Consider the following 24,578-nt stretch of genomic DNA (forward strand, 5'->3'; position numbering starts at 1 on the left):
TAGTAAAAAAAAAAAAAAAAATACACCATGACATTTTATTATTCAAATTATGCTATTCAGACAATAAAACCAAGTAATTAAGAAGAACATAAATTACGTTTATTAAGTTAAATTTAAAAAAATATATATTTTGATTTTGATAATGTGGTAGGCCTACTCTTAACTGTATGTTTGAGAACATTTTAAACATATCTACATGCCAGTTTAAAATTATTGTTCAGTATTTTTAAAAAAAGCTGTAATATCTAAGATCAGCTTACCATTTATGACAAATTGCCATAATAAAACTAAGGCATCTATCAAAGAACAAAGCTGCGTGTGTATAAGTTAAACCTCCTCCCACTCATGAACACATGTAGCTCATGTCTTCCTCTTTGAGTTCTTCTGAACCATCTCTCTCTGAGTTCCTGTTTAGTGGCAGTAAAGCTCTGCAGACGTGCTGAAGACTGCTCCTGTTGTTGCTGCCATTGTTTCAGAGTCTATGTAGGCTGATGCTGAAGGATGTGGTTACATTTCCATCTCTTTTCATCTTAAGTGCTGGATTACGCTTCAAGGACACCGGTTCCATCTCACCCCGCACACCGATAAGAGGCAAAGAAATCATGGGAAGAGGCTAACAACTCCAGGTAAGATTCCTGCAGTGCATTCTCATATCATGATCGTTCAATCTGAGCTCATTAGCCTGGGAAAAGAATAAAACTCAGGATAACTTCAAGTCAGTGGACATGATGTGCAGATGAATTCAAGCTTGCTCATGGTTTACTTTAGCTAGCATCAGAAGGGAAACACATTTTACATGTTCCAGCTAAAATGTTTACACTTGAAGACCCCCAATGATCCAAGACCCTTTAAACGCGCTTCACGACAGAGGACACTCATAGCTGAGGATGTCAGATGGAAACTTTACTATTCACTGATTCTGTGCAGTGAGGCATGCAAGACAGCTGTTTTGAATCGTAGTCTAGTTAAATGATATTCATCTACCTGTATGCAATACAATAATGCAGCCATATAGGTATGACAGCATTGCTGTCCTGTTATGTTATTGTACATGATTCTATTACTCAAACAAGGCAGAGTTTTAGTGCTTAAAGCAATATTTTAAAAGATGACTGAAAGACATGCTATAGCAGCACACGGGGGAAAGAAATAACTTCTTTCTGTCTTCCTCTGTGGCGAACGGTCAGATGTAAAAACAGCAGCTAAGTTTGTGATCTTATCACGTTCAAGCAGCAGACGTACAGCAGTTGTTCTAGTTCTCACAGAAGAATCATTAAGATAATAATGACATTGAATGACATGTTTAAAAATATTTTTAATATAAAAATAATTGTGTGTGTATGTGTGTGTGTGTATATATATATATATACACACACAGTCAAACCAAAATGTATTCAGACACCTTGAACATTTCATTCATTAATACAGTTTATTCACTATAGTTAAAAAAAAAAAATAGTAATAAAATATGACAAGATCTCAGAGTTAAACTGTCAGAAAAAAATAATCTTAATAATGTCAGATAACACTTAAGCAAAACATGGTCAGGTCAAAGTGTCTGAATAATTTTTTATCAATTTTACTAATAGTCCACTGTATGAAGAATTTTTGGGTATAATATGTCACAGTTTACTTTATTTTGCATCCTCACTTACATAAATGAAATATAGTGTCCTGCACCCACTAGTTTTGATATTCAAAAATATCAAAAATGTCTGAATAATTTTTGGTTTGACTGTGTGTGTGTGTGTGTATATATATATATATATATATATATATATATATATATATACAGTCAAACCAAAATGTATTCAGACACCTTGAACATTCATTAATACAGTTTATTCACTATAGTTTAAAAAAATAGTAATAAAATATGACAAGATCTCAGAGTTAAACTGTCAGAAAAAAAATTTATCTTAATAATGTCAGATAACACTTAAGCAAAACATGGTCAGGTGTATAATATGTCACGGTTTACTTTATTTTGCTATCCTCACTTACATAAATGAAATATAGTGTCCTACACCCACTAGTTTTGATATTCAAAAATATAAAAAATGTCTGAATAATTTTTGGTTTGACTGTGTGTGTGTGTGTGTGTGTGTGTATATATATATATATATATATATATATACACACACACACACACACACACACACATTATGAAGTCTGCGGATTCTAAGTGATAGTGTGTTTGGTTGTAAAATGTAGTCAAACAAGCTGATATTCCAGCTCTGTAGATTCATGTGCTTTGGATTCTGTTAATGACTGATGCACTGATGAATTCATAATAGTTGATGCATTCATGTGATGTAATGTACACGTTTCCAAATAATGATGGCGTATAAGCCTCTAAGGTCAAGGATCTTACATTTATATGTGCAGCTGAAAATGAGATATATATTTACTTTACTCATGAAATCATTTTACTTGCAAATTAGTTTCCTATTTAATACTGTCTATAATATTCAAATGATATATTCATTTTCATTACTACCATAGCACTCTGAAACAAAAAAGTTCATAGTCACTCTGCAAGAACTGGCCTTTAGTGTTTTGGTTGACTACAGGGGCAAATGTGATAGAACAGCTTTAAACTAGTGAGATACTTCTCCTTTTCATGCATAAACAGCATCCGACAGAAACTCTAATAATACGTACATAAGGAAGTTTTTTTTTTAGGCATTTATGTGCTTGTCCATCAGCAACTTAAGAGACAGGAACATCAAAATATGTTACTGTTCAGTTTAAACCATGAGAAGGTGGGTTTGGTTAATTTCAGCTAAAAAATAAATGGATTTTGCATATTTGTAAATATTTTAGTACAGTACAATAGAATGTGCTACAATAAAATAAATGAATAAGCAACATCACACATGCAGTTGATGCAACTGTAAGTTGTAAATGCTTGTGACAAACATTCACTTGAGTAAAATAACGGGTTCGTCATGTAATAACAGATCGTTGGCCAAGCTTAAATTCAAGTTAAAGGGATAGTTCACCCAAAAATTAAAATTCTGTTATCATTTACTGACCCTCAACTGTACGAATTTCTTTCTTCTGCAGAACACAATAGAAGATATTTTGAAGAATATGGATAAGCAAATAGTTGATGGGCCCCACTGACTTCCATAGTATAGGAAAAGAAAATACTATGGAAGTCAGTGGGGCCCATCAACTGTTTGGTTCTTCAAAATATCTTCTTTTGTGTTCAGCAGAAGAAAGAAATTCACACTGGTTTGGAACAGCTAAACGATGACAGAATTTTGGGTGAACTAACCCTTTAATCTAAAGTCTGCTGGAAGGCCAAAGATTGCGCAACTATAGAGACTGTGGAAATGAAACTGGATGAAGGTTTCAGTGGTGACGATCATCAGTGTGTGTATCATTGCTTTTAAACACTGAGGTCAGCCCATAAAATGTCACTGAACAAAAACATGTAGAAAACTTATAGTGTAATGTATTGTAATGTCTTAGTTCTAAAACAGATTCCCAAAAGCCATATTCAGGCACAGCGATTATATACAGTATGCAACTTTTACATTATACTTGTGTCTGTGTAAATGGTTGCCATAAAAACATGTTTTGTCCTCTATGTTCAGAATTCGTTAGGTTTGAGTCATAATTTGAAGTGAAAGTAACTCTTTGCAATCAGTATAAGGCGTTGGTTATGTCTGACATGAAAGACACACTAAAGTTGTTTTGTGTTAAACCTCTTCCTGTTTGTATGACAGCAGGGTTCATATCGTTTCTATCAATTTCATATTCCTCACTGTTTTTACCTGTGAACTTGTACACCTGGCATGGACAAAAAGTGATGCTTTCCTAATATAGAATGTGCTTTATTTATTCTACATTTTTATATTCAACTGACACAATTATTTATCCGCATCATATAACAAATACTTAACATGCTTATGACTGAAACATATCAGTTATTCATGATAAAATGAACTCAGAACACAGAAATTCTGTTCAAGCAAACGGGATTCAGAACACTAATAGTGCGCAGATTCACAATATGTAGACTACAGTATTACATCTTTACATGGGCACTTGTAAATTTCACAATATGGGGAAGTCCATATTTTTTTTATTTGATAAACAAGAACATCCATAGGAACAAATAGGTATTCAGATCTTTCTAAAGTTTTTCACCATATGTAATAAATAATAATTACATTTATATATATATATATATATATATACACACACACACACATATATACATAATATGTAATATTGAAAAAATGATATGAAACCTACTGCAGTGCCATAAAGTGATGTCCGGCATAGGAAAATTGACATCTTTACCCTTTATTCGAATTATTATAAATTTGTTAAAGATTTTGTAAGCATATTGCACTTGCAGTTGTCCTTGGAGTCCATTTTTTTTATTTGTGATAACACATTGAAATATGTCAGATTGTGCAAACATAATTTTTAGCCAGGCTGTCATAAAAAGAAATTATGAACACTTAAAAACCAACAAAAACCAACAAAATATTAATAACTGATTATGCTGTAGTCAGTGTATCCTTTTTTTCTGTGAGCTTTTTCTCTGTATTTTTTCATAGAAAATAAAACCTGTTGCTGTAATTTACCCATTTTTTTTTTTTTTTTTTTTGCCAAATAATTTTGTCAGATAAATACCTTAACCAAGTTTAGTGTTTTGTTCTTCCCTTATATTTAAAAAAATATATATACAATATTTTCCTCAAATTTTGATGGTTTCATCAAACTTGTAGGGTCATTAAAAACAAATCCCCAAAATAATGCTCTCCGTACATCACTTTTGGCCACTACTGTACAAAATGTATAAAAAATTTCAAATTGCATATGCAAAGCAGCAAAAATGAAAAAATAAAAATAAAATAAAATAAAATAAATATTTAAAAAAAAATATATATATATATATATATATATATATATACAGTATCTCACAGAAGTGAGTACACCCCTCACATTTTTATAAATATTTTATTATATCTTTTCATGTGACAACACTGAAGAAATGACATTTTGCTACAATGTAAAGTAGTGAGTGTACAGCTTGTATAACAGTGTAAATTTGCTGTCCCCTCAAAATAACTCAACACACAGCCATTAATGTCTAAATAGCTGGCCACCAAAGTGAGTACACCCCTAAGTGAAAATGTCCAAATTGGGCCCAATTAGCCATCATCTCTCCCCGGTGTCATGTGACTCATTAGTGTTACAAGGTCTCAGGTGTGAATGGGGAGCAGGTGTGTTAAATTTGGTGTTATTGCTCTCACTCACTCATACTGGTTGCTGGAAGTTCAACATGGCACCTCATGGCAAAGAACTCTCTGAGGATCTGAAAAAAAGAACTGTTTCTCTACATAAAGATGGCATAGACTACAAGAAGATTGCCAAGACCCTGAAACTGAGCTGCAGCACGGTGGCCAAGACCATACAGCGGCTTAACAGGACAGGTTCCACTCAGAACAGGCCTCGCCATGGTCGACCAGAGAAGTTGAGTGCACGTGCTTCAGCGTCATATCCAGAGGTTGTGTTTGGGAAATAGACGTATGAGTGCTGCCAGAGGTTAAAGGGGTGGGGGGTCAGCCTGTCAGTGCTCAGACCATACGCAGCACACTGCATCAAATTGGTCTGCATGGCTGTTGTCCCAGAAGGAAGCCTCTTCTAAAGATGATGCACAAGAAAGCCCGCAAACAGTTTGCTGAAGACAAGCAGACATGGATTACTGGAACCATGTCCTGTGGTCTGATGAGACCAGGATAAACTTATTTGGTTCAGATGGTGTCAAGTGTGTGTGGCGGCAACCAGGTGAGGAGTACAAAGACAAGTGTGTCTTGCCTACAGTCAAGCATGGTGGTGGGAGTGTCATGGTCTGGGGCTGCATGAGTGCTGCCGGCACTGGGGAGCTACAGTTCATTGAGGGAACCATGAATGCCAACAGAGCATGATCCCCTCCCTTCGGAGACTGGGCTGCAGGGCAGTATTCCAACATGATAACGACCCCAAACACACCTCCAAGACGACCACTGCCTTCCTAAAGAAGCTGAGGGTACCTAAACCCTATTGAGCATCTGTGGGACATCCTCAAACGGGTCATCCTGAAACTCTGGTGAACTCTATGCCCAAGGGGGTTAAGGCAGTGCTGGAAAATAATGGTGGCCACACAAAATATTGACACTTTGGGCCCAATTTGGACATTTTCACTTAGGGGTGTACTCACTTTTGTGGCCAGCAGTTTAGACATTAATGGCTGTGTGTTGAATTATTTTGAGGGGACAGCAAATTTACACTGTTATATAAGCTGTACACTCACTACTTTACATTGTAGCAAAGTGTCATTTCTTCAGTGTTGTCACATGAAAAGATATAATAAAATATTTACAAAAATGTGAGGGGTGTACTCACTTCTGTGAGATACTGTGTATATACCACTAATTAACAAATCATTTACAAATAATTCTGGCATCAAGATTTTTTTTTTTTTTTTTTCATAACAAATTTGCCTGTTTCCTTGTTTTATACAACAGTTCACTGTTCTATACAAAATACTCTCAAACTGAGGTGAGTGTAAAGTTCCCACAGGTACCAATAGAGGCTAAAAAGGAAAGAATAGAGTTCCTCATTTCCGCCTAGACAGGAGAAAATCAGCATCCTGGTTCTGGTAAATATTGCTCTATGATAGATCCCCTGCATCCTACTGTATCTGCTTAACTGGGCCACTGTGTCGGCGGCAGCATATAAAAAGGAAGCACTTACCGTTGAATGTTGTCACCATTGTTCGACTGCTGTTATTTCCTAAAACGATCACGGCAGGGGGAGTTTGGCCTTATTGTTGTGGGAGGGTGGGATGTGGATGAGAGGACTCTGGGCTCACATGAGAAGGCGCATGGGGATATTGGTCCCCATCAATCAGAGACTCCACACAATGAGCGTCGACCCCCTCACGGTGTGGGAGTCTATCACAGCGGCCGATCGCACCACAACAATGGAGCAACACCTGTTTCCTTGGCAAAGCTCGGGAGCAACCTTCCTGTACAGGGCTGTTGAAAATATGATCAGGAGAAGGAGCTGAGATGAACCTTCATGCTGGGTCACAGTGGGAAAGTGAATTAGCTGAGATGAAGAGAGTATCTCACCAGACATGCTGTTGGGATCGGAGGTTTTATAGCTGAGGTTTGATCTTAAATATGGAATTTGGTGTCCAGTGTTCATACTGAACATACTGTAAAATTTGTGCTGTATGTGGTATTGTATTGTGTGGTTTTGTTCACTCATTTAATGCTGGGTAAAAGCCTAAAACTGAATTTCATGCTTATTTTTACGGTCAAAAAAGTGGCATCTAAATTTTGAATACACCATTGCTAACTCAGGATAAAGTGCTTCAAGCATTGCATTTCACTCATTCTGTTCATAGTCTGTGCACCTCAAATGTCTCTTTGCTTCACATAGGAAGTTTGCTGGGATTGTGTTTGTGTTGCCCAGATGAAATCATCCTCTCACATAAGAGGATGTGAACACATCCTTTTACGTGTCAACAAGGTCACTTCCACATTTTCAGAGGTTGCAAAATGAACAAAGGGCTACAGGCATTTGACTGACTGACGGCTGCGGGTCATTTGTTTTGCAGCAGTTTGATCCTTTATTATGACACCAATCAATATTATGCCACCAATGATGTAAAAATGATCTAGATAAGTGCTTCTCAACAAGGCCCTCAGCAATCTAACAAAGGGGCTGCAGGATGACTTAAAAATATATAAATGATTAATAATATATTAAAATAATATAACTAATCATAAATAATATAACTAATATAATCTGAATTAAAATGCTAAAAACTGATCAAATAAAGATGCAACTGAAATCTGAATATTTCTTATTTCCCCCTCAATAACTTTTTATAGAAAACAGTTCTTGAAACTTCTAGAATTACAAAATGAATCATGGTTAAATCATTTAATAAATCAATACCACCACTTTCTGTTAATAAAAAAAGCTTGAAAACAAGCGGCTTTGTCATAATTACAGCAGAAATAGTATCTTAGCCTATATAGTGGGAATATTTTGACAGTGAGGGTCTTTAAGTCAAAAAGGTTGACAACCACTGATAAGAGGCTGAAAGTTTTGGCAGTCAAAAATGCAATGAAGCCCGTCGTCTCAAACCATCTAGTCTAGTCCATCTTAGTCGAGTCTAAGTCAAGGCTGAGTAAAAACTAATGCAAATGTATAACAACATCAAGAGATTTTTTTTTTTTTTTGGACTTGAGACCAGACTTGAATCCAAGACTCAATTTCAGTGTGTGAGAACAGGAATGGTTTAACAGGGTGAGTTTAACAATTCCTATCATACATGACCAGCACTTTATGTCTCTGTGCAGAAATATAAATAATTGACAACAATTATACGATAGAAAAATTTTACATTTTACTTTTGGGTTTTAATTTAATATTTTGCACCTGGCACCTGTTGATAAAGGTGCAACTTTCTGTTAAATTAATCAATTAAATATAAATGCAAACAAAGTTTGGGCCATCTCGCAACACAAACCAGCTTTTTGTTCACCTGTTGTAATGGAAATGGCAATCATAAGTTCAGTGATGAATTAGTTCCTTCCAGGCAATCTGGTAAGGCTATATTAGAGCTCCATAAGGTCATTAAGGCTATATCAAGCTGTTCCCACTCCCTTACTCACAAGCCATTGTTGTGCTCGATAGCAAGTGACTTGACAAGTAACTTGTAACATTAACAATATGTTTGAGGATAACCTTAAATCAGAGACCAATTACTAACTGCTTTAGGTTTCATTTTTCATCCTGGTAACCTGCTGTGCTTAAGTTCTCTTAAGTTTTCTTAAGTTGCTTAATGACTGACAAACCAACGTGTGGTTTTGGAATTAACTTTTGATTTTTCTTGTCTTGAGCTAACACCAGCAATTTCCCCTCAGTGACCACAATGAAATATATATATATATATATATATATATATATATATGGATTGCTGTTGCCTAATGCAGCTACGTGGACAAACATCTACATCCTGTCTGTTTTATTAGATCACAAAAAGCCCCTCACATCAGATAGGAAATCATCTTATTCTATTTTCAGCACTGTTCTGCTTTTCTTTGATACACTGAAATTGATACACCATGCTATATGTGATTGACCTTTAGAAGTTGTGCATATGGAGTTATTAAACCTTAAATTAAAATGTAATTAGCTATTATATTTAAAAATATATATAGGCCTATTCCTATTAAATGTTTTAAATATAGCCTAGATTTGTTTACATTTTCGAAAAGCTTCATTTAAATCATCAACTCATAAAACATATTATCCATCATTCAAACCACCAAAATAAATCAAACATTGCGATTATGTATCATAACGCCTTTTCTAAAATAATCTCCTTTTCGTTATTTGTTCCATAATGTTATTTATTTTAGACGTATAGATTCCTTTGTAAAATGGATTGTATCACAAGCACACAGCTCACCGCACAGTACATTGTGCGGTGAGCATCTCAGTTTATGCAAATCCACTTTATGACGCATGACGTTCAATGGGCCTCGCGCTCAGCGTGTTAATGCAACGTGAATGATGTTTGGTGAGTGATGAGTTTTGTGTATGCGTTAGACAAGTGTTTACAAGAAGTTAAGTGAAGCAAAAAGCTTTACTATAGTTTATCATCTATAATATTGGTGGTTTGGGCTTCGAGATCAATGACTCAGAGTTAATATCTCTTTGAATGTTTGCTTCATGGTTTTGGGGATTTTTGTTTTGACAGTGGGGAAGTTTGCTCTGAAGTAAAAATACAGCAGGATTCTAAAATGAACCACACTTACATTCAGATTGACGTACTGATATAACCTAATGACCTAAAAAACATAATTTGTAAACAAACAAACAAAACAGATAGTAAAAAACTATCCACAGAAAATATGTATTAGCAACCCTCTAAGAGGCCGTTCACAGAACGATTTTTTTCCGGTTAAAAACAGGAGAATAAGGCAAGTAGAGTATTAAATAAAATAAAATAAAGTTAAAGTTTTTTTAAAACGTTTAACTTAAGCGCTCGTTTTTACGCGAGCGCAACAGTCCAAAACGTGAGTGTAGCTAGAGCATGTTTACATAGAAAGACAATGGAATAACTGCGCAGTGGAATGCAATAACGCGTTGTGTATGAACAGCCCCTAAAACTGGCTTAATATTTGTAATGATTACATCTATATCTCATTCACAGCTGCACTTTAAAAACTGCTAATGTCAGCTAAAGTTTAAACATTTAGCTGAACTAGTTATTGCGCACTTCAAACTTTCATTGACTCATTGGAAGGAAAAAAAAAAAATCCACAATATGCGCTTCTTTGCATTTAGGGAAATTAGTCTGGTACCAGAGAAATATTTTGTGATTACTTCACTCCGCTATTTAGCTCTATTGGAGAAGTTTTTCTATCATAAAAGACTATTTGGAGTTCACAACTTAATATGTGCATGATCTATGTATTTCTAGGTTTTTCTATTATTCTTGAACTCAGCATTGTTTATCATCCTGTGACCGGTTGCATAAACTGCTAAGACTAGTCTTACAAGTTAGACAATTTTTTTTCCTCAAGACTGGTCATAATTTTTAAGGTGTTACAAAAAAAGGTAGATTGGTCTAATTTGAATCCAAAAAGTAAAAGCCATAACTAATTGCTAGTTGGTCAGACTAGTTCTTAACATACAGTCTTAACTTAGCGCCTATGTTTATGCAACTAGTCCCTGTGGTTGTCTGTTCCCAGACAACATGCTACATAGTGTTGTTTATTTAGATGGCAGGTGCCATACTTCTAGCAGTAAATGTCAGGAACTTTAAATGTTATCAGGAAGAAAAACAAACAGTAGACACTTGTGCAATCCCCGTAATAATCCCTAAACACGATAGTTCCCTTGAAATTCTCTCACACCGGGTAGAACATTTTCCTAAACCTCATTATCATTTACAGGCATGCAAAGGATGCCATGTGTTTACTTCCCTGAAAAAGATACAGGCTGGCGTGCGGGTGTTTGTCTATGCAGATATCATTATCTGGAATGAAAGACATTTTATTACACATGCTGCTACTTCTTTCAGGTTACACAAGCTGTGTTATTGGATATAGAGGCTGACTGAAACCTCTAGCATAAAAGTATAACATTTTTCTTTGACTGATCTAATCAAAATTCATTTAAATATAAGGAAGCTGCTCAACTGTATTATGTAATACTTTCTTGGTATTGTATTTACATATCAGATGAAGGAGGTCACATGTACTGTGGCCTTTTGTTTCTCTATTTCAAAAACAGGTAGAGTTTTACAGCTTCCTTTATATGACTTTAGTTATTATGTTTCTTTATAGTAACAGTAAAGATGCAGCACACCTCGTGCACAGAGGACCGGATCCAGCACGCTCTGGAGAGATGCCTGGATGGACTCCGGCCATCAGAAAGCCTGGCACAATCCTGGAACGGTAAAGCCACCCCACTTACTCTCTGCTGCTGACGGGTCGCTTTTGGTTGACATCACGTTTTTCATTTCTTTTTTTTTTTACTTCTGTGCTGTAGAATTTATATGTGTGCTCTTCCTTCCTCAATTTCCTTATTGGTGTTCAGTTGAGCTTATGTTGCTGACAGGGATATTGGCAGGATTTGGCATTTGCGGTGGCCTGTTAGCTAATTGTAAATTGGCTTCTCATTGTCGATTCATGCAAATAATTCCGCGACATGACTTCACCTAGTAATTTATTCAAAAATACATAAAAATCAATACATGCATATTGTGACTTAAATGCACCTCTGGGCATGTTTTTCATTTTTTTTCAGGGAGCATAAAGTACAAAGAATAGGCTTATCCTGATGTTATAATGAAAAAAAAAAAGCCCCACTAAAAGAATGGAATTATTAAAAAGAAAACCCCCTTAAAGGGATAGTTCACCCAAAAATGAAAATTCTGTCATTTACTCACCCTCAAATTGTTCCAAACCCGTATGAATCTCTTTCTTCTGTTGAACACAAAAGAAGATATTTTGAAGAATGTTTGTCACTAAACAGTTGATGGGCCCCATTGACATCCATAATTTTTTTTTTGTTTCGTTTCATAGTATGGAAGTAAATGGGGCCCATCAACTGTTTGGTTGCCTATATTCTTAAAAATATCTTCTTTTGTGTTCAGCAGAAATAAGAAATTCATACATGTTTGGAACAACTTGAGGGTGAGTAAATAATGACAGAATTTTCATTTTTGAGTGAACTATCCCTTTAAGCAGTTGGGCAAAATCATATATTGATTTTTTTTTTTTTTTTTTTTTTAAATATTGGTAACACTTTATAATAAGGTTCATTAGACCTTTATAAACAAAGTAACTTTACTAACCTTCGTTAACGTTACTTAATGAAAATACAGTTGTTCAATATTTGTTCATGTCAGTTTACAGTGCATTAACTAATGCTAACAAGATTTTAATAATGTATTATTAAATGTTGAAATTAACATTAACAAAGAATGATTAATAAATGCTGTATAAGTGTAAACTAATGAACCTTATTGTAAAGTGTTACTAAAATATATATATAGAAAATAACCGCTCCATTGCTTATTTATACTTTTCCCCATCAAATCGTGGTGCAACCAACAAGTCACGTGATGCAGCCAACATTCAGAAACAAAACAGGAAATAATATTATAGACAGAGGACCCATCCAGATGATCCTGACTGTGTGTCAAGGTCAAAGTCTTTTAAAATACCATGTAAATTGACACTTTTATGATAAGTCTAGGAAAATATGCTATTACGTTTTACTTGTTGGTTAAAACATATGTAATTTTTAGATTTATTCAAATAAAATTTTTCTTGAAGATAGTAAGTTTTTTAAAACCATATGAAACCAGCATACATACAAGGACATAAACAAGAATTTGGTACGTTTGAAAAGGTTTTTCTTAATCGTGAACACTCTTATTTGTCATTGACCCATAGAATTCTGTGACTGGATGGGTGTAAATGCAATCTGAGTAGGCATATGTCTACATCAGCCCACCCACACCTGATTTTAGCATTTAATTAGCAACAAAACACTATTTTTTAACTAAACTGCCTCAAAGATGGCTTGTTACATAGCTGTGATAATGTTGTTTGTGTAAAACATTCTGCATAGTGTAACACTGTTGATAGATTTAGAGAAAAGAAGTTATTCTCAGAGACTGTTGTAAAGGAAATGTATTAGTTGACACCTTCAGTTGGGCAGGAAGCTGAGATGTATTTGTCCTTCGAGTAAAGTAGAATTTGTATCAGCCACTGCAGCTCTTTACGAAAGCTTTATGTACTCAGCTCAGCAACGTTCATGTTCTAAATATCTGTAGTTTTGAGGTTACACACAGTTCTGTCACTAAACCAGTATGATCTGTTAATGCTGCTGCTCTCAATTTGTACACCACAGTGAGTATGTTCTTCTCAGAATTCTAACCAAAACTCCACATCACTGTTTAGCGCAGGGAACCCGTTGACCCTAAATAGCGGAGATTTCAGGGTAATACTCAGTCTATCGTGTAATTAACCAGTCATTCCCTGTCTGATGTGTGTTTTCTGATTGATCTTGGCCCTTTAATGTGTGTTTGACTCTTTTGGTGATATTTGGGTTGTGCAGTGGTTACATGCATATGGGGGACTTGTTTACTAATATCATCTGGCATTTGTGCCAGTTTTGCACTTCGGGTTCTTATGTTTGTATGTCTATGTATGTTTGTGCAGCTGGTTGGTGTATGAACCGCTGGAGTCTAGAAGAGCTGGTAAAGAGAGACCCAGATAATTTTCTCATTCTGCTGCAGCAAATTCTCAGAAAAGCCAGAGAGGTGAGTACGCATATAGACACCGCTAAATACAATGAATGCTACACCCGCATAGAGGTGATTTTTCTGTCACGTTTGTGTACTGTCTATGTCCTCTGTGTTGAGTGTACATCTCTATGCCCCCTTGTGGGCTCTGCAGGCTGTGACAGATAAGATTGTAATCAAATCTAGATCTAATCTATGCAAAGAAATTGTCATTGTTCATAATTAAATTAAAGGTAGCCTACACTATGTAACTTTTTTGTTCAAAATTAAAATTTAAATAATTAGTCAATACATCAGCAGTCCTTCTTTCTTACCCTGTCTCTGTCTTAGACTGATTCACTGTGGTAAGCCTATTATAAGTGTTTATATTTTAGACCAGGATGGTTTTTACGTACGTGCATCACTCTTCTGTACATGTCTCATCAAATCTGTTAATAGAGAAAAGTTGCTCCGGCTACTTTTGATGTGTGTGTATATTGTGGGAGTGGCATAGAAAGGTTGATATAGATAGGCTAACATATATACATTTATTTAACATACTTTGTTGTTTGATTAAAATTAATGACACAGGTATTTTAGGCTGCTGTCCCTTTAAAACCGAATAATAGAATTTACTGACACATAGGTCTATCTGGTTTTCACCAAGCTGTATACGTTCACTTAAGCCATAACATCTTAAGTCATAATCGACTGTATTTACGTGAGATACTCCACATGATGGGCATTTTGACAACTGTGTCTGTATTTGACCATGCAGGCGCAAAGAGAACTGAATCGGGATTGCTCACTGTCTGAGAGGGTGCTTCTGGTGTGAGCTCGATACCGCATTGAGTTTTTTTTTTTTTTCACAACTTGCTGTGCATAATATCTTGATAAACTCTTTTTGAAGTTTCTTGTTTAATGTTAATGTATGCTTCTTTGACATCTTCTCGTCTGACATCTCCACGCTCTCTAATATCCTGCCATCACGAAATGCAAGTTAATCGATAACAAATTGTGATTGGATTGTAATTTTGTTCTTCATAATATACTATGACGAGATTGGTTACCTTTAATTAGGCTATTCTCGCATGACAGAAGACTGATACTCGCTTTCATATGATTACCTAGCAAAGACAATTTAGGAAAGAAGAAATGCGTGACAAAACATTATTTTGTAATAATAAGTCGGGACACTAAAAATAGAGCTGAAATACGGGACTGTCCCGAGAAAAACAGGACGTCTGATTACCCTAAATAGAGCAGTTAAATCTCAAACCTCCGGGGAATCACCCAAAAAAAAAAAGAAGAAGAGAGGAGAGTCTGTTGGCAAAAGAGTTCGCGACAGCTCGTAATAAAACAAGAATCAACATTGGCTTGGCTTTTCGGATATGCCTAGAACTGAGGAATTTGAAATGTTGTAAGAGCAAGAGTATGACGTTTTTATTACTCAACGTGTGAGTAAGGTATTTTATTGAACAGATAAATTGCTATAGCTCTCTAATGGCTTGTTTCCACCGAGCAGTACGGTTCAGTACATTTCAGGACGGTACGTAATTTTTGGCGTTTCCATTGTCAGAAGTTGTGAATGGTACCCTAATTCCGAACTGTACAGTACCACTTTTTTGGGAACCTTCCGTTGAGGTACCTAGCACAATAGTACCGGTACCAAAAGGGTGGACTCACTGCAGAACGTTGATTGGTTGACAGAGAATCATCACTTAAGCGTGCTAAAAGGTGAATGACAATACCGTTGTAACGCAATGTGTATTTTTTGGCTGTTTTTCTTTGCAGCCTTCAGCCTTTATTCAAACAAAGCTGTGGTATGTCTTCCATTGTTGTTTACTGTCACTTTCTTCTTCACGCGAGTATGACGTTGATTGCTACTTTCCGGCATGCACCACACCTATCAAGTAAGGGTACTGTTGGCGGTGGAAACGCAAGCCGGATCAGGGTTTACCAGCCCAAATCGTACAGTATTGTACTGAACTGAACCATACCGCTCGATGAAAACGAGCCATAACAGAGTTCATTGTAAAGTATTATCTATTGTGAAGGGTAATATTCATCCGCACAGTCATGCAGAGCCGAAGCACAACCAAAACAATGTTCTTCTGTTTTTTTTAACCGCAACAGGGCCAAAAGTTGCATAGCGTACCTTTTAAGCAAAAATGTATTTATTTACATTTATTTTAGATGTGATCAAGAATACAATGTAAGTTTGTCTGTTGGTGGTATGTAAAGGTGGTAATGCTGTATATCTTTCTCTCCTGTTTTAGGTTCAACAGGAGTGTCATTACGAGCTTGTGGCCCCCTTGGCTCTCATGTTTGAGTCCACACTCCTGCAGGTAAAGTGTCATGAACACTGGGTTGATAATTCTAGAACAAATTTACCAAAGTCCTTATAATCTGAAACTAAGAATTACATATCTAATTTTACTTCTGTTTTGTAGAATTTGTTTGTGTGTTCTTTGTAATTTCCTCACTGGGTTTCAGTTGAGCTTATGTCCCTGACAGGGATATAGATATAGATTTGCTTTTTGGGTGGGCCTATTAACATATTGTAAATGGACTTCTCAGTGTTAATTCACACAAATAATTTATACACATATGAGTCGATGACACAATCTTTTTGTCTGCATCTAATATAAAAAAAAATACATTAAAAAGCAATTCATACATACAGTGACTTAAAAAAAAAACACCTCTTCTAGAACTGTCCCTAATATTATTGTCATAACTGTATTAAGTAATTTTTATTATATATAATATAATAGTAATTTTTATATATATATATATATATATATATATATATATATATAGTAATAAATTTGTGTGAAATTATCTTAATTTTTGTTATTAAAACCTTGAAATAAACAATTTTAAGAGTTTGAAAAATATATAAAAAAGAAACAATGCAGAAGAAATATTTATTATTCAGTTTTGCATAACTATTCAAATAATATGAAATTCATGTTTATTTTTTAGCTTTTCATTCAAATATTTTCTGCTTATAATGTGATTTATAGTGCAATATTTAGTATTAAATTAGAAAAATTAAAAGAAGCAGCATTTTCACTCAGATACTTTGTTACAAAAATTGCTTTAAGTCTCTCAGTTTGGGCTTTATTTCATTTACCCTGAAGCTGATGTTAATGAAATCACATAAGTGTCTGTTTTCTCTTTGCAGATGCCTCTTTGTCCATCTAATGGAGAGATTCTGACAGAAGCTTGTGAAGTGTTTCATAGCTTCCTAGCGTGGCCTGAACCCTACTGCAGTGTGTGTCGTAACCTGCTCTCCACCTTAAATCAAGAGCTTAGAGCTCCAGGTAGCACATTGGCATTTATTCACAAAAGATAAACTTTTATTAATCACCATCAGGCAACTGACTGCCTTAGTAAGGACCAGCTAGTTAACCTTGTTCTAATTTGCTAATTCATTGTTTTAATCAAAAGTGCAGTGACATACTGCCCCTCAGTGGTTTCAAGGAGCATTGCAATTATTTTCAGAACAAGTGCAACACTTGTTTATCTGTTTTAAGAGCACTAGTAGTACCTTAAAGATTACTTAACGCACACCCTAACGTCAGTGCTTTCACTAAGATTTTGATTTGTTACATAATGTTAAAATCCGATGAAGTAATGTGTTCTTGTGTGCGTTTGCTTGTATCAGGAATTTCATACCACAGACTGGTAAGAGAGGAACAAGGCCTTGCCATCTCCACTCAGCGTTCTAAGATCATGTGAGTATGTTTCCACAGAAGCAGGAGGAAATCCTGTTGTGTCAGTTATTGCTCAGCCCTTTTGTGGTTGCAGTCTTCACCTCTCGCTTCCTGTGTCATTTCATGGATATTCAGAATTTAATTGTCTTATTATAAGTATGTTTTAGCATGTCATTATGTCATTGGCCACAATATCACAAAGATTTGCCCAGCTAACAGTAAGATTTGTTATAAGTTGACAATTAAGGTTACTTTTTGATTAGACTATTAAACTAGTAATCAGAAATCTGTGCGAAATCTCTTTATGTGTTAATTGACAAAAACGTACCTTGGTACTACCATGTTTTTTGGACAGGGCAACATGGTAATACCATGTTTCTTTTTTCTTTTTCTTTTTTCTTTGAAGTGCCATGTAAATACCATGAGAGAGATATATATATATATATATATATATATATATAATTATTATGTATACTTGAAATGTACATAAGAAATGTATACTTTTATTTAAAAAGGATACATTAAATTGATCAAAGGTAACAGTAAAAACTTTTACATCGTTACAGCACAACTCTTGTCAACATTGATAAATTAGTGTTTCTTGAGCACCAAATCAGCATATTTGAATGATTTATGAAGGATCATGTGACACTGAAGACCGGAGTAATGGCTGCTGAAAACATCAGCTTTGCCATCATTTATCATATTAAAATAGAAAACAGTTATTTTAAATTGTAATTATATTTTACTGTAATCTTACATAAAGTGAATTTCACCTTTCGCAAACAAAACTATTATTACAAGCTTTTCCCATTCACTTCCACTCAATCCATCTATTTCTTCTCCATAACCCACTAGTAATATTTTACAGTATTACAGTTTTACTGTCTTTTTGATCAAATAAATGCAGCCTCGGTGAGTATAAGAGGCTTCTTTCAAAAACATTTAAAAAAATCATATCATATTCAAAATGAATGGTAGTGTAGCTAGAGCAAGGGTGTCTAGATGAGTTTAGCTCAAAATCCTAAACAAACACAACCTAATTAAGGTGTTCAGAATTACTTGTAAATTACAGGTGGGTTACGTTGTTGTTGTTGTTATACTCAAACCAAATATGCTCGAAAATAACGATTATAAAGCTGTTCTGTGGACACTAATGAGATGTTTTCTCAGTGTTTCTGCTTCACTACAGTGATGTTTTGTGATGTTTTCTCTGTTGCAGTACGGTGTTGTTGATGAACCCGGCTGAGGTTCCTGCTGAGTTCCTGTCTGTGGCGGAGCAGCTCAGTGGAGCGGAGGTCTCACAGAGAGAGAGTAGCGTTACACTCATTAAACACAGCTTCCAGGCAGTGCTCGGAACTAAATATCCACTACAGACCATCAGCAGTGCTCTACAGGTACACAACACCTGACAAGATGTTTCCTGTTTTAATGGGCTCCAAAAGACTTGAGTTGATACATAGTGAATGTGTGCAACAGATTATGACGTTTGTGTGAAGTGTAGGCGTATCACTTCGTAGGAGTCAGGAAGTGTGTGATCTAATGGGGGGAGGGGGTTGATAACTGGATTTGTGACCAGATGACTCATATGTGGGTTGGTGGGTGGCTAATGGAGATAAAATAGACGGAATGAGTGGGAGTAATGTAGGGGTGAAGCTTGTTATAATAGTTTTGCTTGCAAAACAAAATTTTGGTGAAATTTATGTGAGATTACTTGGCAGTTAGAATCAGGGGAGACTTCATTTGAAACACAGTTAAACATTCATCAAATGCTGACTTTAAATGACTTGCAACTACATAAGAGGATATATGACTAAGTTGGTTCCTTTTCAGTGCCTTGGTGATGATGAGTTGGCACAGATTCTGTCCTCAGTGAGTGACTTTCTAGAGTCTGCAGCGGCCATGACGGATATAGCTAAAGCTCGGGAACATGTAAAGGGTGGCCTGGAGGCACTGCGAGAAAAACTTGGCATACCAGCCACCAATGGCACGATGTCAGATGGTACAGTCTCACTTCCTACTTCTAGTCCACCTCACAAACCCTAAAAAGACAAAGAAATGTGCTTTGAATTGCTACCAGACTTGAGTCCAACCCAATACTAATTGAACATGAGTATTATGAAATCTTACATTTTTTTTAAAATTCCATTTCACTTTCTAAATCAGTGGTTCTCAACCAGGGGACGGGGCCCGCTAGGGCGCTTTCAAACTTCCATGTGGCCCCAGTCTAAGAATTATTTAAATTTAGTTACATTAACATAATCCTAATTTAAATGCTTTCATTATACCTATCAACTACTATTCATATTCACTAGCTATCAATAATATAAATGATGCTTCTTATACTTCATTTGAATGAAGTATAAGATACTGTACATATACGCATGGATTATGCTGCATATAGACTGTCTGGCCAAAGTATATGGACACCTTCTATTTAAAGCATGTGGCTATTTCAGCCAACATCTCAACAAACATTTTAGCAGAATAGGGCCTTTTCTGTTTCAGAATGACCATATTAAAGCGATTTACAGGGTATGATGGGGGAGAACTTGACTGGCTTGCTCAAAGACCAATCCCACTGACCACCTGTGAGATGAATTGGAACCTCAGCTGCAAACCAGGCTCCATTACCCATCACCTTACATTCTGTTGATTGAATAGGATCAAATCCCTGTAGCCATGTTTCCTAGAAGAATGGAAACTGTTATAGCAAACTCTCTATTAATGCCAATGGCTATGAAATATTTGGTTGTCCACATACTTTTGGCCATTTGAATTTGTGGTCTACATCCTATAGGGTTTCATGCTTGTTGCTTGGTGATAAACTACTCTATTTGTCTGGGCAGCAGTAGTACATATTACCTGGCACCGACTCTTAGAAACTTAACCAAGATGGATGGCCAACATGAAGCAATAAAGCTGATGGCACGATTTTTCGGCTTGGGAAACAGTGTTGTGTTGGGTTTGGAGTGGGCTGGTGATTAATGAGAATGTCTTTGTTGTGTTTGTGTCACTAGGGGTTCTTCAGACGCTCAGCCTTCCAGCAGCCAAGTGCTACACTTTCCATTGGGACAAGGATAATTTTGGTAGGACACTGAATTCAAGCCATTCCCATTTTTTTTTTCTGCCATGGCTTATTCAGACATTTGTTTGGCTGTTTTTGGAATTATAAACATTAGAAGATTAATTTCCAGTCACTTTGATTTAGTTTAAAATATCATTAAGGGGTTTCATGAGTTGAAAGTTAATCCTCCAGCTAATAATGACCCTCTGAGTCATGATTTTCCATCTTGTTTTTTGCTAGATGTTCTAAACGACCTTCTAGACATAGAGTCTGAATTGACCCTATCTCAAACGTCTGAGGGCATGGAGGAGGATGATGTTGACAATGTTGATGTGGAAGATGACGAATATGATGACTTGGAGGAGGGGTTTGTTTCAAATGGTTGCACTAACTATCGGGCATCAACTTTCTCCAATGTCTCCTCCCTTTCCACTGCCTCCAAAGACTCAATGTTCTCCACACTGTCGGTTGCTTCCTCCGAATACTCTCCCCTCTCTACGCTTTCATCCTCATCTCAAGCTTCGGGCACAGATAGTGACTTCTGTGAGGACGCAGAGGAGGACTGTCTGAGCACAGCGTCAGTGTCCAAGGCCAAAACCACCGCACGACTTTCCAAGCGCCTCTCACGACTCTTCAAACCTCGCAGCAGCAACTCTCTCTGTCGAGCCAAGAGCCTGGGCAGCCCTGAGGCTAAAGATTTAGTAGTGGTCGTCCGCTCTAAGAGATCCAATTCTCTTCCACAGCAGGTGCGGCTACGGAGCTCTGATGTTGGGTTCCCAGTGCCCCCCCTCTCGCAGTTGCAATACGTTTGCTACAGGAGAAGACCCATTCTGAGTAGCGATGATGAGGAAGGGCCAGCAGGGGCCACTACGCTCAGAGTGGTGGTGTTTGGGGCAGATCATGTGGCAGGGAGGGTCGCCCGTGCCTATGGCAGTCTAAGGAAAAGAGAAAGAGACTGTCCGCACCTCACCAAAGCTTTCAGGATGAAGTTTTTCTTTGTGCCTGTAAGGAGGGATACAACTCTAGCCAACTCTTCTTTGAAGAACTCTGGTTCTTCTCTGCAGCTCTCAGCAAGTCCACTGAAACCAGCCGTCTCTAGCATTGTGAGTGAAATTACAACTTTACTTTGGTTTTTGCGTGTACACTAAAGTATGCGTATAGTGCTGGTGTAAAATAATTTTGCCATCAGCATAATATGCTCGTATCCTGTAGCCTACTTGTGGGAGGGGGTTAAAAATTCTTGCAATTCTAGTCTAAAAAAAAAAAAAAAAAAAAAACAATTTTATTGTTTGAAACGAAAAAGAAAAATAGTGCAGACATTGGACAACAATAAAACTTACTAATATGTTTGTGTCTACTGCCTGTGTTCGTGCACACTATCAAATGGTGTATATTAAGAATATGCTTTCAGCTGCATTTAGAAGTTTTTGTGTCAAAACTGAAGTATAATTTGGGCTTAAGGCTTTGTTCATCCGGCATTAGGCTTTAGAAGCGACTGACTGTCTGCAAAAATCTCATCCGTTTGTACAGACGCATACACGCTGCAGTTAAATTGTCACTTCTCTTCCAAGTGCTAATTCCCATTCTGTAGACAGAATTTTACTGGCATGACAACACATTCAACGACCACATTCACTTACGAAAAATTAGGTAGAGACAACTGAATTTGCTTTAAATCTGCAAAGTGTGTGTACAGAACCGATCTGAACAACTAGTTTTTAATGAAAAGAACATCACATGTGTGCCTCTCTTCTCCAAACAATTCACAGGGAGAGAAGTATGTCTTGACTCTTTTGTAAATTTTGTCGCAAGCGTGTTGCTCTCCATCGTAGCTCTTACCAGCCCTGCAGTAAATGCAACTACTAAATTTCCTATGATCAAAAGTAGCAAACACCAAACTGCTTAAACTTTTGCCATTCATGTTTCTTGCTTGTAGCCGCAAACAATTGCTGTAATTTTTACTGCGTCAATCATTAGTTTCACATGTGGTTCCTGTATTCCGTACACACTTGAATCACCAATTTAGGAGATTTACTCACACATTTAAATGTAGTTATCACTCTCACAACTTTTAGTGTGTATGGGCCATTGCTTAATTGGATATCAAACCACATCTGTGATGGTGTTTAAGCTGATCTAGCTGGTATCCCAGCCTGGCTAAGATATTCTGGTTTCTCTTGATGGTTTTAGGCATTTAGGCTTTTTTCAGCAGGTCATGCTGGGACCAGCTAAATACCAGCTTAGCCAGGTTGGGAGACAGCTAGACAAAAAAAAAAAAAAAAAAAATCTTAAACAAACCTAAGGTTTCAGCAGGCTGTAGATTTTTGCTCCTGGTCTAAGCTAAGCTTAGATCCCTAATAAAGTCCTGCATTACTTGTACACATTTACATGTCAAAACAAAGATGATTTTGTTTTCATTCATTGTTAAATTGGTATTAATTTATTGACAGGATCTCAGTGTGAATGGGACGGAGGACAGCACTAATGACATAGCTAATCTGCTGGGAATGCTGGATCCCTGGTATGAGCGTAACACTCGGAGCCTGCTGGACCTGCCCGTTAATGTGGTGTGCCAGGTGATACTCTCACGTCCACACAAACTCATTCACATGAACAGAGAATACAGTCATATCCAAGTAATCAGTAAGAAGAACAAACATCAGTAAACCTTTTATTCTATGGCAAGCAGTTTTTGGCAGGGTCACACACGCACACAAAAAAAAACACATCCCATAAAACCACTCATATGAGGAACTTGCGTGTGTGAAAGTGTGTTTTGCATTGTTTTGATTATCACCATGGCCAAAAAAAAAACAATATATATTTACATCAAATGTTCTTGTCTCAACAGCAAACATCGAAAATTGAGTCAGACTTGTCCGAGGGCACTGCCGAGGAGCGTTTACCGATATTTGCTGACCTGGTGCTCTATTACTGCCGCCATGCCGCCCGCCCTGCCCTTATTCAGCTCTATCAAGCAGAGGTGAATAAAAACAAGCCATTTCCTCATTCTCTGGCAGTTTCGGTCATAGATTTTAAAGTTGTACCATAAAAGTTGCATAGACTTTTTAGTTATTTATAAATCCATTATTATAGCTTGTCAGGCAATATGTGGAGCATCTTTCTGCAATGGGATCTATGTTTAAAAAAAAAAAAAAAGAAGTATACATTCATTCAAATTTGTTAGTTTCACTGCAGAAATTGTTTAAGACATGCTCTATGACATCTACATACATTTTTAGATGTTTCTTGGTCTTAACTATTGACAACTACAGTATTTCATTAATCTTTTCTGGATTGTTTTGTAACTTGTCTTACATCTTATATGACCATAATGCAATCCGAAGGTTTCACAAAAGTTTCATTCTTATTCTTGACTATAGTTGACACTAGCTGGAGGAGAGAGACGGACTGAAGTGTTTATTCATTCTCTGGAACTGGGCCACACAGCTGGTACAAGAGCCATCAAGGCCATGGGTGAGATCTTTGTGATCTATGAATGGCCAATTTCACATTATTTGATGATGTTTGCTTAGTATGCTTTCCTTTCAGAACCCCCTTTGGGTATATTAAAGCAATCGCCAGGACAATATTCCTTTCTAAGCTCATATACACAGATGAGCCAAAATATTATGACCACCTGCCTAATATTTTATTGGTCCTGTACGTGCTGCCAAAAACAGCGGCGACCCACCAAGGTTCTGCAAGACCCCTGAAGGTGTGCTGTGGTATCTGGCACCAAGACATTAGCAACAGATCCTTCAAGTCCTGTAGTTGTGAGGTGAAGCCACAGTGGATTGAACTTGTTGGTCCGTCACATCCCACAGATGCTCAATTGGATTGAGATCTGGGGAATTTGGAGGCCAGAGCAACACATTGAACACACTTGTGAAGGGGTGTGCCTGTTCTGCAACAATGTTTAAATAGGTGGCATATGTCAAATTTACGTCCACAT

General features: G+C 36.6%; 1 protein-coding gene across 2 annotated transcripts in view; it reads left to right on the top strand.

Moving 5' to 3' along the window:
• The first annotated feature begins 378 nt into the window (after positions 1 to 378).
• pik3r5 (phosphoinositide-3-kinase, regulatory subunit 5) overlaps positions 379 to 24,578 on the top strand; it is a 29,801-nt gene continuing 5,601 nt past the window's right edge. Inside the window, exons 1-13 of one of the 2 annotated variants that reach the window (XM_051897245.1) lie at positions 379 to 626; positions 11,385 to 11,495; positions 13,773 to 13,873; positions 16,114 to 16,182; positions 17,025 to 17,163; positions 17,508 to 17,577; positions 18,779 to 18,953; positions 19,390 to 19,558; positions 20,577 to 20,645; positions 20,864 to 21,726; positions 23,074 to 23,199; positions 23,475 to 23,606; positions 24,007 to 24,100. In XM_051897245.1, the coding sequence (XP_051753205.1) occupies positions 11,396 to 11,495; positions 13,773 to 13,873; positions 16,114 to 16,182; positions 17,025 to 17,163; positions 17,508 to 17,577; positions 18,779 to 18,953; positions 19,390 to 19,558; positions 20,577 to 20,645; positions 20,864 to 21,726; positions 23,074 to 23,199; positions 23,475 to 23,606; positions 24,007 to 24,100 (2,107 nt within the window). In that variant the 5' untranslated portion in view covers positions 379 to 626; positions 11,385 to 11,395. Of the gene's footprint in view, positions 627 to 9,481; positions 9,611 to 11,384; positions 11,496 to 13,772; positions 13,874 to 16,113; positions 16,183 to 17,024; positions 17,164 to 17,507; positions 17,578 to 18,778; positions 18,954 to 19,389; positions 19,559 to 20,576; positions 20,646 to 20,863; positions 21,727 to 23,073; positions 23,200 to 23,474; positions 23,607 to 24,006; positions 24,101 to 24,578 lie in introns of those variants that run through there. The other variant, XM_051897244.1, reaches the window with a different exon arrangement.

The sequence above is a fragment of the Ctenopharyngodon idella genome, chromosome 6 (genome assembly GCF_019924925.1).
Source record: "Ctenopharyngodon idella isolate HZGC_01 chromosome 6, HZGC01, whole genome shotgun sequence".
In the NCBI taxonomy this organism is placed as follows: Eukaryota; Metazoa; Chordata; class Actinopteri; order Cypriniformes; family Xenocyprididae; genus Ctenopharyngodon; species Ctenopharyngodon idella.